Genomic DNA, 15,101 nt, shown 5'->3' with positions numbered 1-15,101 from the left:
AATTCCACAAGTTTGGTAAGAGTCAAGTCGTAGCTTCAGATTTCTGCAAAACATTTGTTAGAGTTTGGTATGATGCACTTTGCCAAAGCTAACCGCCTTTGGTGCGGCTCGTGAATTCATTCGTTTTATACCGAGCTTTGTTCGGGTAGCACTATACTAGTTGTTATAGATGGGTTTTCATCCATTGAATATACATAAATTGGCCACCACCATTGGATAGGGGGTTTACTAATCTAATCAGATCAAATCTAATCAAATCAGTTCAGATTTGGATATAGCTCCCATATAAACCGATCTTCCGATTTGACTTCTTGAAGCCCTGCAAGCCGCAATTTTTGTCCGATTTAGCTGAAAATTTGCATGTGGTGTTCTACTATGGCTTTCAACAATTGTGCCGAGTACGATCTAAATTGGGTAAGAAGCTAACATAGCTCCAATATAAACCAATCTCCCGATTTGACTTCTTGAACCCCTGGAAGCCTCAAATTTTGGCCGGTTTGGCTGAAATTTTGCATTTTCTGTTGAGACTTCCAACTGTGCTAAATACTGTCCAAATCGGTCCATAACCTGATATAGCTCCCATATAAACCGATCTCCTGATTTGAATTTTTCTGCCCCTGGAAGCCGCAATTTTTGTCCAATTTAGCTGAAATTTTGCATATAGTGTTCTGTTATGACTGTGTAAAGTACAGTCCAAATCGGTCGAGAACCTGATATAGCTCCCATATAAACCAGACGTTGGAGCATTTTCTTCCCACATGCTATCACTTGCTGCACCTATTTTCCCTAAGTAAACTCATAGTCCTATATGTCCCGTTATGATACCGAAAGCTATACTGACCTACTTTTTACTTCCTTTCAGTAATAGCCTCAACTTCTCATGATTCGGATTTCCGTTGTCTTGCCGGCCATTTCGCTGTTCCACAGTGTTACATGCGCGTTCGACGACTACGCCCTTAACTCGGACAGCGTAGACCCCAAAGGCTTCGGGCTAACCAGTTTTTGACGGCAGTCCTCTGGCCTTCACCAAATGCAATCGTGCCAAATCGTCTGTTCTTTCATTCCCCCTTAGTCCGGCACCCAAACTATGCGGATCGTGCTATCCTCGGAGAAGGTGTTAATGTTGTTGTTGTAGCAGTGTGTTGTACCCTGAGGCGGCAGCCCTTGCCGATGAAGAATCTCACCGTGTCAATCCGGTACGTACAACCGGCTGCCATGGGATTGAGGTGTTAATCTCCTTCTTACACTCCAAAACTGTTCGGGACCTTCCCGTTCAGGTTGTTTTACCCTAATGGCCAGTTTGCTGTCCGGGTGAACACCACACCACCTCAGGTATTCCGTGGTCACCTGCAGGATCAGCAACACCTGGCATCCTCAGGTGTTGCTGATCCTGCAGGTGACTCTAATCGCCTTTTTTTTTGATTTACATATGACCGGCGTTTAGAGTGTATAAGTAGGATGGTGGGTCAATAGAAAGAAATTATGGGGTGGTGGTGTGATCCCAATGGCATGAAGTGTTGCAAGTTTACGTCAGAACAGGCGACTGTTGTCTGACTTATAAAATGGGGGATAACTGCCACCCGACCGATGGTGGGTGTGATTCCGGCAAACCAAACAGATCCAGAGATCTTTTCACCCGAAACGGAATAACTGTGAGTACTACACAAGTTGGAACTTAGAGCTCCGACCTATGTGCTATTCATAGTTATCATGAGTACTTCAGCTGAGAGCTCCCGGGCGCGTTCACAGCTTGCGGATAGTGAAATGCTCCGTCGGTATACGGCAGAGCAGGGCCGCACGGCATCGGTTAATACTTTAATAATAAGTGCCTATGAAACTCGATATGACAAGGCGAGTTATTATCGCCTTTAAATAACCAATGACCATCACGTTCTCGGCATGATCGCTCCCTACTTTGCTCACTTATAGGAGTTTGACGAGGATTGCTACTATGTGGCTCCTACAACAACATCAAGGAAATTCTTAAAGGCAAGGACATAAAGCCTACAGAGCAAGTACTCTATAGGCGACAGTCCCTTCCAAGAGCGCCCTTTAAAGTGCAGTTTTCCCAATAAACCAAGGCGGATTTAAATGGTGGTCTCACGCGACAGCCTTTAACAGCTGGCCTGGTTTGACGGTATTAAGATGACAGATTTTTGTTTGCACTCTCTTTGTTGTTATCTTCTTTCTCGCATATTCTCTGCTCATGTATGCACACGTATACACACGCGCACACAAATTTCTTTATGTGTGTTGGCAAAAGATCGATCAGCTTCATGACAAGATGGCAGATTACACCATATGATTTATGGTTGTTGTACAAATGAGACCACCTTTAATTGTTTCGCCATGCCAATAAACCTATTTGAAGGCTTCATGAAGTTTTGTGAATAAGGCCCTTAATATATTATTATCATAAAAAATTTTGTGAATAATTAGTTTTTATACAACTTTTTTTAAATTTTTTTTTATTAAAAAATATTGCTTTAACACTTTTTTCAATAAAATCCGTTTTTTTATTATCTTTTTTGCATCTTTTCTAAATTTCCACTGTATGTATTTGAATCTTGTGTTGAATGTCTTTGTCTCATTGTGCGTAGCCCCCTTGAGTTGTATACAGAGACAGAGTTGTTATTAAACAGATGAAAGTTTGTGGCGCACTGGTGAACACATGTCTGGTCGGTAAGTGTTTAATATTTGTTTAACTCTTTTTATTATTTTATCTACCTAACCATTCATTTTCCCCACCATTCATTTTGCTTAAAAAAAACTCGTTTTCTATGAACAAAGGCAAAGATAATATATAATTCTCTTTGCAAATTTTTGCATTTATTTTTAAACAACTGTCATTGTTGACGTTTGGTCTGTGACTTGTTTGGTGTTTCATTTCCATATTGTTTTTGCTTTGTGTTGTGTTTCCGTATTCTCACATTTCTATCAATATACGTGTCAAAATACGTCGTTGTTCAACAAAAAAAAAAGAAGCAAGGAAAGTAAGAGTTTTTTCTGCCTTGCATTTACGCGAATTCATAATTGTTACAATTAAAAAAAATAAGGAAAACACAATTGTTAGTTGGAGACCCATTATTAAGGAAGAGCATAAAACAAAGAACTTTGCATTTCTGTGTTTGTAACTAAAGAGCTGAAAAAGCAAATCAATCCCTCAAAATGGTTTTAGCAGATTTGGGTAGAAAAATCACAACTGCCTTGCATTCGTTGAGCAAAGCCACTGTTATCAATGAAGAGGCCTTAAATTCCATGCTTAAAGAAATATGTGCTGCCCTGCTGGAAGCTGATGTTAACATACGCCTGGTCAAACAATTGCGTGAAAATGTAAAGGCTGTCATTGATTTCGATGAAATGGCTGGTGGCCTAAACAAAAGACGCATGATTCAGAGTGCTGTCTTCAAGGAGCTAATCAAATTGGTGGATCCCGGCGTTAAGCCCTATCAACCTGTCAAGGGAAAACCAAATGTCATTATGTTTGTCGGTCTGCAGGGTTCGGGTAAGACAACGACCTGTACCAAATTGGCCTATCATTATCAGAAGCGTAATTGGAAGTCTTGTTTGGTGTGTGCGGATACTTTCCGTGCTGGTGCCTATGATCAGGTGAAACAAAATGCCACCAAAGCCAGAATACCTTTCTATGGTAGTTACACAGAAATTGACCCCGTCGTTATTGCCCAAGAAGGTGTGGATATGTTCAAACGTGAAGGCTTCGAAATGATTATTGTCGATACCTCGGGTCGTCACAAGCAAGAGGAGTCCTTGTTCGAGGAGATGTTGGCAGTTGCTAATGCTGTAAATCCAGACAACATTATTTTCGTTATGGATGCCACAATTGGACAGGCTTGTGAAGCCCAAGCCAAGGCCTTTAAGGATAAGGTAGACATTGGTTCGGTGATTATTACCAAATTGGATGGTCATGCCAAGGGTGGTGGTGCCCTATCAGCTGTGGCGGCGACTAGCTCTCCCATCATTTTCATTGGTACTGGTGAACACATCGATGATTTGGAACCTTTCAAGACTAAACCATTCGTCAGTAAACTTTTGGGCATGGGTGATATTGAGGGACTGATCGACAAGGTATGTATAACAATTGTAAGAATTGGTATAAGGATTTGTTATTTGTGGTTTTAGAGAGAATAATTTGTTGGAATAGGAGTTTGCAAGTTTGTCGAGAAATTTGAATAGGGGCATAAAATCATGACAGCAGGAAAGCTTTCTTTCGCACTTTGACCATTGAAAGGCGCCAATAAATCGCTTTGTCATATAGAGCATCATAGCCACACAGTATTTAAGCAAGAGCTGGTGCCGACTGTTATCTAACTGAGACTCCACTCCGCGACTGCAGTTAAAGCTATCCGCAATCTTTGGACGCAACCGGTAACAGCTTCTCGTGATAACAAGAACACCACACAGATTGGAGCTCAAAGTTCCAGCCTATGTGGTGGTTATAGCTATGCCGCGCTGGGATCATTGTAGCTAATTTCGTATAGCTTAGTTGGTAGCTTTCTTGTATTACCATTACAGTGGTAGTATGTTCGAGTATCACCAGAGGCTTCGGTCTGAGATAAAAGTCCTGCAAAAATTTGCGAATTTTTCAGCGTTGTATATCTGCTCTACAAAAAATGGATGCTATAAAAGGGAGGCTCATTTTCAGAACCTAATCGGGCTGCACTCGATGTAAGAAAAGTACTTTTGCCGTCACACATCAACCTTAATTTCAAAGGCGTATCAACCTTAATTTCATACAACCTTAATCTCAAAGGCGTATGTTCTTGTTATGGAGTATGGAGTGGACGCGACCGGTAGCTACCAGTTAAGCTTCCCGTGATAACGGAGAACACCACACAGATTGGAGCTCAAAGTTTCAGTCTGTGATGCTCATAGTTATCTCGTGACCGGAGAGAAATCATGCTGGCCTGTACAATTCATCCTTGTTCGAATCCTTTACTGGTTTCCGTAACGGTAAAACTCTGCCCATTTTGCAGTAATCGGCAACTATAAGCGTGTGCACAGACAAGATGGATAACTTAAGCAGGTACTCAACTCCCGCTACTCCAAGAATTTTCAGTATTGGCCAAAAGATTATTTTCGGGTGCATCGCCTTGGACGAATTAGAACTGAGGTCATATCAACCCTCCTGCCGGGGTTCGAGAGTGACTGAACAGTAGGCAGTGCTGTTCAGTTCAATATTTAGATTTGATCTGTTCTGTTCACTGATTTCGTTGAACCTTATTTCCGTTTCAGTTCACTATTTAGATGTTGGATCAATAGGATCAGAGCGTCGAATAAAGCTCGTCCTCGATTTCACAGCCTGCGCCGGGAAAATGGGCCCCGTGAAGATTATTTGACCGACTGGCATATATATATATTTTTTTTTGTGCGGGTGAGGATGGGAAAATGATTTACGCCTGTATCTCGCCTTATGCCGAACTTTGTTATAAACCGTACCGGCTAAAAACACACCCTATGTCATCCCTGGTTATTAATTCTACACTGCTGCGTCTAGGTCTATCTTCTCCCTGCGCAGTACTTGCACGGCATATCTCATCACTGCCCTCCAGTTCTTCTTGTCTCTAGCATCCTCTGGACTATTGTCCCAGGCAAAATGTTGTTGTTGTAGCCACATTTTAATATGGAGGGGGCGATACTCGTCAAGCTCCAGTGTGAGTAACCTCGTTCCGGTCCAAAGGACCGACCGCCTTGGCCACCGGAACAAGTTGGCCATTGGTTATTTAAAGGCGCCAATAACTCGTCTTGTCATATCGTAGGCACTCAGTATTTGTGCAAGAGCCGTCGTTGGCGCACGGCCTCTCACTGAGACCCTCCGCTCGATACCGCTGATTGTCCGCGACTGCCGTTGCAGCACTTTGCATGGACGCGCCCGGTGGCTCGCAGCTAAGCTTCTCGTGACACCAGGGAACACCACACAGATCGGACCTCAATGTTCCAGCCTCTGTGGTGCTCACAGCTATCCCGTACCGGGAAGAGCGACTGGCATACGGCGAGTGTTAACGTTAAGATTATTAAGTTGGATGGGGTTGGTCATAAGGGAAAATAATAGGAAGCTGGTCAATGAAATTATGTTTTGCCAGTATAGGTACCAGGTGAAGGACTGATTGGAGATGTCTGGTAATCTTAAGCAATCACCTTCAATTTTATTGCGGTAGCCTTATTCATCGTGCAAAATATGGGTCTATCTATCTGATCTGTCAGAGCGATCCCTCTCTGATTTTTACTTGGGAGAGAATGGCGCAATTCGGCATCATATTAAAATGTCGTTGAAGCAACTACCCTTTCCCTTGGAAAAAGTCCTTTTAACTACCCTTTCACTTGGAAAAATGTGGTAAAACTACCCTGTCCCTTAGAAATGAGAACTTAAAATAGCTTTTCTCATGAAAGAGGGAGTTGAAATTACCATTTCCCTTGGAAAAGGCACTAAAACTACTAATAACTAAAACTACTAAAAAAACTAAAAAAGGTTACTGAAACTTGCCTTTCCCTTAAAAATGGGTACTAAAACTACTCCCTCCCTTAGAAAAGGGAACTAAAATTACACTTTTCCTTGGAAAAGGGTACCGAAGCTACCATTTCCCTTAGAAATGGATACTGAAACGACGCTTTTCCTTGGAAAAGTGCACTAAAATTAACCTTTCCCTTTGAAAAGGGTACTAAAACTTCACTTTCCCTTGGAAAACGGAACAAAAACTACGCTTTCCTTTAACTGTTTGTACTAAAACAACAATTTTCCTAGGAAAGTACCATTTTCCTAGGAAACTACCATTTCCATTGGAAAATGATACTAAAACTAACTTTTCTCTTGGAAAAGGTACAAAAACTTCCCTTTCCTTTGGAAAAGTGTACTAAAACCACAATTTTCCTTGGAGAAGTGTGCTAAAACTACGTTTTCCCTTAGAAAATGGTACTAAAACTACCCGTTGGGATAGGCTGGTGGTATTTTTCCTTTGAAAAAGGGTACTAAAACTACTCTTTCCCTTAAAAAGTTTGCTAAAATTAACCATTCTCTTGGAAAAGGGAACCAAAATTAACCTTTACCTTTAGAAAAGAGTACTAAAACTACCCCTTCCCTTGAAAAAGGATACCAAAACTGCCATTTCCCTTTTAAAAAGGTACTAAAATTACACTTTCCTCTTTAAAAATGTACCAAAACCACCCTATTTCTTTGAAAAGGCTACTAAAACTTCCCTTGCCCTTGGGAAAAGGGACAAAAACTACCCTTTCCTTTAAAATTTTTTACCAAAACTACAATGGTACTGCAACTACCATTTCCCTTGGAAAAGGGTACTAAAACTAAATTTTCTCTTGGAAAAGAGTACTGCAAACTACCATTTCCTTTGGAAAAGGGTACTAAAACTTCCATTTCCCTTTGAAGAGTGTAATAAAACTACCATTTTTCTTGAAAAGTGTGCTAAAACTACGTTTTTCCTTAGAAAATGGTACTAAAACTATTCTTTTCCTTGGAAAACTATCATTTCCCTTTTAAAAGGGTACTTAAACTAAACTTTCCTCTTTCCATTCCCTTGGAAAAGGGAACCAAAATTAACCTTTACCTTTAGAAAAGAGTACTAAAACTACCCCTTCCCTTGAAAAAGGATACCAAAACTGCCATTTCCCTTTTAAAAAGGTACTAAAATTACACTTTCCTCTTTAAAAATGTACCAAAACCACCCTATCCCTTTGAAAAGGCTACTAAAACTTCCCTTGCCCTTGGGAAAAGGGACAAAAACTACCCTTTCCTTTAAAATTTTTTACCAAAACTACAATGGTACTGCAACTACCATTTCCTTTGGAAAAGGGTACTAAAACTTCCATTTCCCTTTGAAGAGTGTAATAAAACTACCATTTTTCTTGAAAAGTGTGCTAAAACTACGTTTTTCCTTAGAAAATGGTACTAAAACTATTCTTTTCCTTGGAAAAGAGTACTAAAACTATCATTTCCCTTTTAAAAGGGTACCTAAACTAAACTTTCCTCTTTAAAAGTGTAATAAAACTACGCTTTCCCTTTGAAAAGGGTGCTTAAAGTTCCCTTTTCCTTGGAAAACGGTACTAAAACTACCCTTACTTTTAAAAATTTGTACTAAAACTACAATTTTTCTTGGTAAATGGTACTGCAACTACCATTTCCCTTGAAAAAGGGTAATAAAACTACCTTTTCTCTTGGAAAAGTATACTAATACTTGGCTTTCCCTTGGAAAGGGTACTAAAACTTCCCTTTCTCTTGGAAAAGTGTACTGACACTACCATCTTGGAAAAGTGTGCTAAAATTACGTTTTCCCTTAGAAAATTGCACTTTGGAAAAGGGTGCTAATATTAACCTTTCCCTTAGAAAAGGGTTAGTACCCTTTAACCTTTCCCTTGGAAAAGGGTCCTAAAACTACCATTTTCCTTTTAAAAGTGTACTAAAACTACATTTTCCTTTTAAAAGGCGTACTAAAATTGCTTTTTCCCTTGGAAAATGGTACTGCAACTATCCTTTCCCTTGAAAAAGGGACTAAAACTACCCTTTCTCCTGGAAAAGAGTATCAAAACTTTCCATTTTCCTGGAAAGGGTACTAAAACTTCCCTTTCCCTTGGAAAAGGGTACTAAAACTACACTTTTTCTTGGAATATAACACTTACACTATCTTTTCCCTTGGAAAAGTGGTATACAAATAGACTTTTCCAACACTTTTCCCTTGCAAAAAGGGTAAAACAACTACCCTTTCCTCTGGAAAAGTGTGCTTAAACCAACCTTTTCCTCGAAAAAATTTTGCTAAAACTAGACTCTCTGGGAAAATAAAATTTTGTATTTAGAACATTTCTGCCGTTGACAGTGTTTCTGCCTTTCAAATCCCATATATAACAATTTCCATTCAAATCATTTGAATTGTAACTGGTTCATCTTAAATTCATTGTTTTGTGTATTATTTGTTAGCATTATTACATTTAGCGCCACCATAGCGTAGAGGTTAGGTTCGAATCCTGTTGAAAATAATAGACAAAATTTTCAGCGGTGGTTATCCTCTCCTAGTGCTGGCAACATCTCTGAGGTATTATGCCATGGTAAAACTTCTCCGCAAAGAGGTGTCGCACTATGGCATGCTGTTCGGACTCGGCTATAAAAAGAAGTCCCCCCTTATCATTGAGCTTAAAATTCGAATCGGACAGCACTCTGTGTTATGTTAGAAGTTCGGAAAGGAGGTACCTTATCATTGAGCTTAAAATTCGAATCGGACAGCACTTAGTGTTATGTTAGAAGTTTGCCCCCAGTTCCTTTGTAAAATGATTATGGGCAAATAGGTGTCGCACTGCGGCACGCTGTTCGGACTCGGCTATAAAAAGGAGTCCCCCCCTTATCATTGAGCTTAAAATTCGAATCGTACAGCGCTCAGTGTTATGTTAGAAGTTTGCCCCAGTTTCTTAGTGGAATGATTATGGAAAAATTGCCATTTTTTACATTTTAAGACAGAAATTTTGCAGTATAACTGTATAAAACTTCCATGTAGCAGTATAACACTTTTTGGTATAACTGTATAACACTTTACTCAAGTTTGAATAAATCGAGTTCTCTATCGACCATGAGTACTTTTATTTGATTACTCGAGAGTTCTTTCCGAAAAAGGGGATGAAATCCTCAGCCTTTATTACCTTAGTCTGTGTTATGTCATGCGCCCGTTGATCACTATGGTACTTAAATAGGCCAGTTATAATTATTTCCTACTTTTTTTTAGCACCACAAATGACATTTCTTTAACCTTTTTTTCCAACTATAACATCGAAATTAATGACTTTTATTTCAGGTCAATGAACTGAAACTTGATGGCAACGAAGAACTGCTGGAGAAAATCAAACACGGTCAATTCACCATACGTGATATGTATGAACAATTCCAGAATATCATGAAAATGGGTCCCTTCTCTCAGATCATGGGCATGATACCCGGTTTCTCACAAGACTTTATGACCAAAGGTGGAGAACAGGAGTCAATGGCACGCATCAAATGCATGATGACCATGATGGACAGTATGTGCGATGGTGAATTGGATAATCGTGATGGCGCCAAATTATTTAGCAAACAACCGCAACGTTGTATTCGTGTGGCCCAAGGCTCTGGTGTTACCGAGCGCGAAGTTAAGGAATTAGTCTCACACTATACCAAATTTGCTGCCGTTGTCAAGAAGATGGGCGGCGTCAAGGGCCTATTCAAACAGGGCGATATGACCAAGAATGTAAATCCCACACAAATGGCGAAACTCAATCAACAAATGGCCAAGATGATAGATCCTCGTATGTTGCATCAAATGGGCGGTGTTGGTGGCTTGCAAAATATGATGCGTCAATTGCAACAGGGCGCCGCCGGTGGTCTGGGTGGTTTAGGGAATCTTATGGGCTTTGGTGGGAAGTGAGAGATGGCTTGAGCATGTTGTGATGTTATTCGAGATAGAAATAATACAACAAACAAAGTCGAACTTCAAGGAAAGTCGATATTTATGTTTATCTATTGTTTGAGGTTTTCTTTAGTTATTATTTAGCAATATTTGTATTTGTTAAGCAGATGATCTTTTTGTCCAGCATCCTTCCCAACACTTATGTTCTTTCATTATTTTAAATGCATTGTAATATTCCGAAAAATTAGTTGTTAACCAAAAAAAAAAAAAAAAAAAAACAGAAAAAAATCTGAGATATCAATCCACAAAGGAGAAGTAAAACCAACATTATGCAAACCATTTGAATTATTGTTTATATCAACATATTTGAAAAGAAAAGTCAAAACCAGCAATTGTGTAGATCAAATTGAATTAAGACATCAACATCCATTTAAGAAATTATACATACATATATTCGTTTAGTGATAATATCTAAATTGAATAAAATAAAATCCTGTTTTATATAAGAATTAATTAGAAAAATATTTTTACTTCCATAGCGCGTGGTTAAGTCATTGCCAAACTGTTGTGGAGTTTGTGTACGTGTCTTAACCTTGGTGTTTAATTTTGTCCAACTTTATCATATGAAACGTGCCTTAAAGAACATTTGTTTGGTAAGAAGCTTGGAAGGCCAAACTGTCTTTCGCCAACTAAAATATTTAAATTCTTTATTTCCAAGCAAATATTTTACGATTGTTCATTAAGCAATTACCATAAAGTAACAAATATATGGTCTATAGGCAGCAACTGGTTGTATGCATAGTGAAAACACAGCCCACATAAAGAAGCTGGCCAAGAATCGCTACCCAAAATCCTAGTTCGTGGCTACAACAATATGTTCGCCACAATTTCTGTGGCTTAGCTTTGTGGTCCACATTTTCAATGACTTGGACACAATTCACATTTTAAGTGTTTAATCCTCAGACTTATCTCATCCTTAAGCTCTTGAATCGGCTTGTGCGCTCTAAAATATGAAAATAGCCTCAAAAATCTCTTACCATGATTCTGCATAAAAAGGTCTGGGATAGGTTAAAATCGTGCTCTACCCTGAAATACCATTTATTTAAATCCCATATTGCCATTTGATTAAGGAACATTTATGGGATGAGGAGTCCCCAAACACTTGGTCGAAAATTTGTTTATCAAATTCGTTTTCTAATCTCCAATACTTTTCATTTGAGCCACATATGGCCATGGTCGGTAAATTTGTACTTTTTGGGGGTATTTTGGGGAAGGGGCGGTGCCCCAAATACATGGTCCCATATTTGCATATCAGATATGTATTCTACTCCCAAATACCTTTGTTTGAGCACCATAGTAAATATTGGGTTACCCAAAAAGTAATTGCGGATTTTTCATATAGTCGGCGTTGACAAATTTTTTCACAGCTTGTTACTCTGTAATTGCATTCTTTCTTCTGTCAGTTATCAGCTGTTACTTTTAGCTTGCTTTAGAAAAAAAGTGGAAAAAAAAGTATATTTTATTAAAGTTCATTCTAAGTTTTATTAAAAATGCCTTTACTTTCTTTTAAAAAATCCGCAATTACTTTTAGGGCAACCCAATAATTGCTGTTTGTGGGTGTTTTGGAAAAGGGGTAGACCCTCCAGAAAATTTGTCCTGAGAGTGCGTATCAATTTTGTGCTCTACTCCCTAATATCTTTCATTTAAGCCCCACATTGACATGGTCGGTAAATATGTCCAATTTAGGGAACGGTGTGATTCGCCAAACACTTAACCCTGGAAATAAATGAGCATTGGATTCTATTTTCAAATATCATTTATTTGAACCCCATATTGCCATTGGCCTCAAAATTGGATATCAAATTCGTTTTTTAATCTCAAATACCTTTCATTTAAACCCCTTATTGGAAAAGTCAGCAAATATGTCCGGTTTGGAATATGGGCCCTAAAAACTATCCCATGGCAGCCGATTGTACGCACCGGATTGACCCGATGGAGTTCTTCATCGGCAATGGCTGCCACCTCAGTGTATAACACACAGCTACAACAACAACAACAACAAAAACTATGGTGAGCAAATGCGTACTAAGCCAGCAATCGGCCTGTTGTGCGCTCTGAATTCTAAAAAGTAACCTCGAAAAAGAAAATCTAGGAATTCCGTGCCAATTACAAAATCCTAGTTTTTATCCATACCACGCTCCTAAGTTGGTTCATGTCTGGTATTGTGTCCCCACCTAAGTGCCGGTATCTGTTATCCGCGAAAGCTGAGCAATGACATAGAAAATGCTCCAATGTCTCTTCATTTTCGACACATGCAGCGATTTGGCATAAGTGAGCCAGTAGTCCTATGTGCCCCGTTATGATGTCGAAAGCTTTGCTGACCTCCTGCTTGCTTTCATTCAGCGATAGCCTTGTCTTCTCACAATCCGTATCTCCCCATAGAATTTTCATTCTCCTTCCGACAGTTCCACAGCGTTCGCCGCCCACACTCCCAACCCGGATTGAGTCGACCCGAAAGGCTTCGGGTTAACCATGTTTATTGACGGCTGGCCTCTGGCCTACACTGTCAAATCGTCTGTCCGGTTTGGAATATGGGCTCTAAAAACTATGATGAGCAAATGCGTACTATTTGGGGGGTTGTTATGAGGGTGGGACGTCCCTTAGACAGTTGGTCCCGAATGTTAAAATCACATTCGTGGTCTACTCCCAAATACCTTTCATATGAGCCCCATATTTCCATAGTCGGCAAACATGTCCGTTTAGGGGGGTGTTTTGGGAGATGTCATTCAGTGGCTTGGCCCTGAAAATATATCTCAGATTCGTGTTATACTATAAAAAAAAACTTTAATTTAAGCCCCATATTGCAATGATCAGCAAATATGTCCTCATTGGATGTGTAATGGGGGTGGGGTGGCCCCATATTGACATCAGATTCGTGCTTTACCCCCAAAAACCTTTCATTTAAGACCCACATTGCTATCGTAGTAAATTTGTGCTCTTTGGAGGGTGTTTTTGGGGAGGGGCGGTCCCCCAAACGCTTGGTCCTACATTTGAATATTAGATGCGTATTCTACTCTCAAGTACCTTTTATTTGAGCCCCATATTCTCATGTTCAGTAAATAAATCCTATTTGTAGGTTTTTTGGGGGAAGGGAAGACCCCCAGAAACTGGTCCCACATTTGGATATCATATGAGCCCCATATTTCCATAGTCGGCAAAGATGTCCGTTTTGGGGGATGTCACTCAGTGACTTGGCCCTGAAAATATATCTCAGATTTGTGTTATACTATAAAAAATCTCTTATTTGAGCTCTATATTGAGATGATCAGCAAATACGTCCTATTTGGGTGGTGTTATGGGGGTGGAGTGGCCCCATAGACACTTTTCCCAAATATTGACATCAGATTCGTGCTTATTCCCAAAAACCTTTCATTTGAATTTGAGACCCATATTGCTATAGTCGTAAATTTGTGCTCTTTGGAGGGTGTTTTTGAGGTGGGGCGGCCCCCCAAACACTTGGTCCCACTTGGTTTGGATATTAGATTCGTATTCTACTCACAAATACCTTTTGTTTGAGCCCCATATTGCCATGTTCGGTAAATAAGTCCTATTTGGAGGTTTTTTGGGGGAAGGGGAAGACCCCCAGAAACTTGGTCCCACATTTGGATATCAGATTTGTATTCAACTCGCCAATACCCATTCGCCAATGAGTCCCATATTACCATGGTCGGTAAATATTGTATGTCCGATTTAGGGCTGCTTTGGGGGTTGGGGTGGTCCCCCTAACACTTGGTCCGACAATTGGATATCAAATACGTTTTCTTTTTCTAAATATCTTTCATTTGAGTTTCATATTATCGTGTTTAGTCTAAAAGTATATTTGGGGGAAGGGGAAGACCCTCAGAAACTTGGCCTCCATTTGGATATCAGATTCGTATTGTACTTGCCAATACCGTTTATTTGAGTCCCATTTGGTCGGTAAATATGTCCGACTTAGGGGTGTTGGGATGGCCCCCCTAACACTTGGTCCTTCAATTGGATATCAGATACATGTTCTTATTCTAAATATCTTTCATTTAAGTCCCATATTGCCGTGATTGGTTTAAAAGTATATTTGGTAGATTTAAGGGTGGGGCAGTCCCCCTATGTACCCCATCCAAAATTTGGCTACCAAATTTATTTTTGGGGTACTATAAGAGAGCCCACAAAATTTCGCTTTAATCGCACCACCCATCACCGAGATCTGGCGTTTCTGAAAATTAGGATCAGGGGGTGGTTGAAATTTTGTAAAACGACTTCTCTCATGCACTTCAACATACGTGCCAATTATGGTCTGAATCGGTCTATAACATGATACAGCTCCCATATAAACCGATCTCCCTATTTTACTTCTTGAGCCCCTTAAGGGCGCAATTTATTTTCGAATTGGCTGAATTTTTACACAACGACTTCTACTATGGTCTCAAACAACAACTATGGTCTCCATCAATTATGCTTCGAATCGGACGATAACTTGATATTACAGCTCCAATATCATAGTGATTCTTTTCTTTTATCATATGTTTGTCTAAAAAGAGGTACCGGGAAAAGAACTCGACAAATGCGATCTATGGTGGAGGGTATATAAGATTCGGCGCGGCCGAACTTAGCACTCTTTTACTTGTGTCTTTTCACTCTCATCCTTTTGCACCAGATGTTTTTTAAGTC

The 15,101-nt window shown here is 39.7% G+C and overlaps 1 protein-coding gene and 1 long non-coding RNA gene across 2 annotated transcripts in view; both read left to right on the top strand.

Annotated features, from left to right (window-relative positions):
• The window catches only part of LOC106091486 (uncharacterized), a 61,764-nt gene that overhangs the window by 13,218 nt on the left and 33,445 nt on the right, over positions 1 to 15,101 (top strand). Inside the window, exon 2 of the long non-coding RNA XR_001222006.2 lies at positions 2,601 to 2,682. This is a non-coding gene — a long non-coding RNA (uncharacterized LOC106091486). The remainder of the gene's footprint in view (positions 1 to 2,600; positions 2,683 to 15,101) is intronic.
• LOC106091438 (signal recognition particle subunit SRP54) lies at positions 2,932 to 10,907 on the top strand. The gene is made up of 2 exons (XM_013257962.2): positions 2,932 to 4,086; positions 9,807 to 10,907. Exons 1-2 carry the CDS (start codon positions 3,169 to 3,171, stop codon positions 10,410 to 10,412), a joined length of 1,524 nt encoding a protein of 507 aa, XP_013113416.1. The 5' UTR covers positions 2,932 to 3,168; the 3' UTR covers positions 10,413 to 10,907.

Source organism: Stomoxys calcitrans, chromosome 1 (assembly GCF_963082655.1).
Source record: "Stomoxys calcitrans chromosome 1, idStoCalc2.1, whole genome shotgun sequence".
Lineage (NCBI taxonomy): Eukaryota > Metazoa > Arthropoda > Insecta > Diptera > Muscidae > Stomoxys > Stomoxys calcitrans.
The sequence above is the reverse complement of the archived record's forward strand: the minus strand, read 5'-3'. Positions and strand labels throughout refer to the sequence as shown.

Coding starts and splice junctions, on each gene's coding strand:
- LOC106091438 (XM_013257962.2), top strand. CDS start 3,169: ATGGTTTTAGCAGATTTGGGTAGAAAAATCACAACTGCCTTGCATTCG. Junction 4,087..9,806: donor TTGAGGGACTGATCGACAAG/GTATGTATAACA, acceptor CTTTTATTTCAG/GTCAATGAACTGAAACTTGA.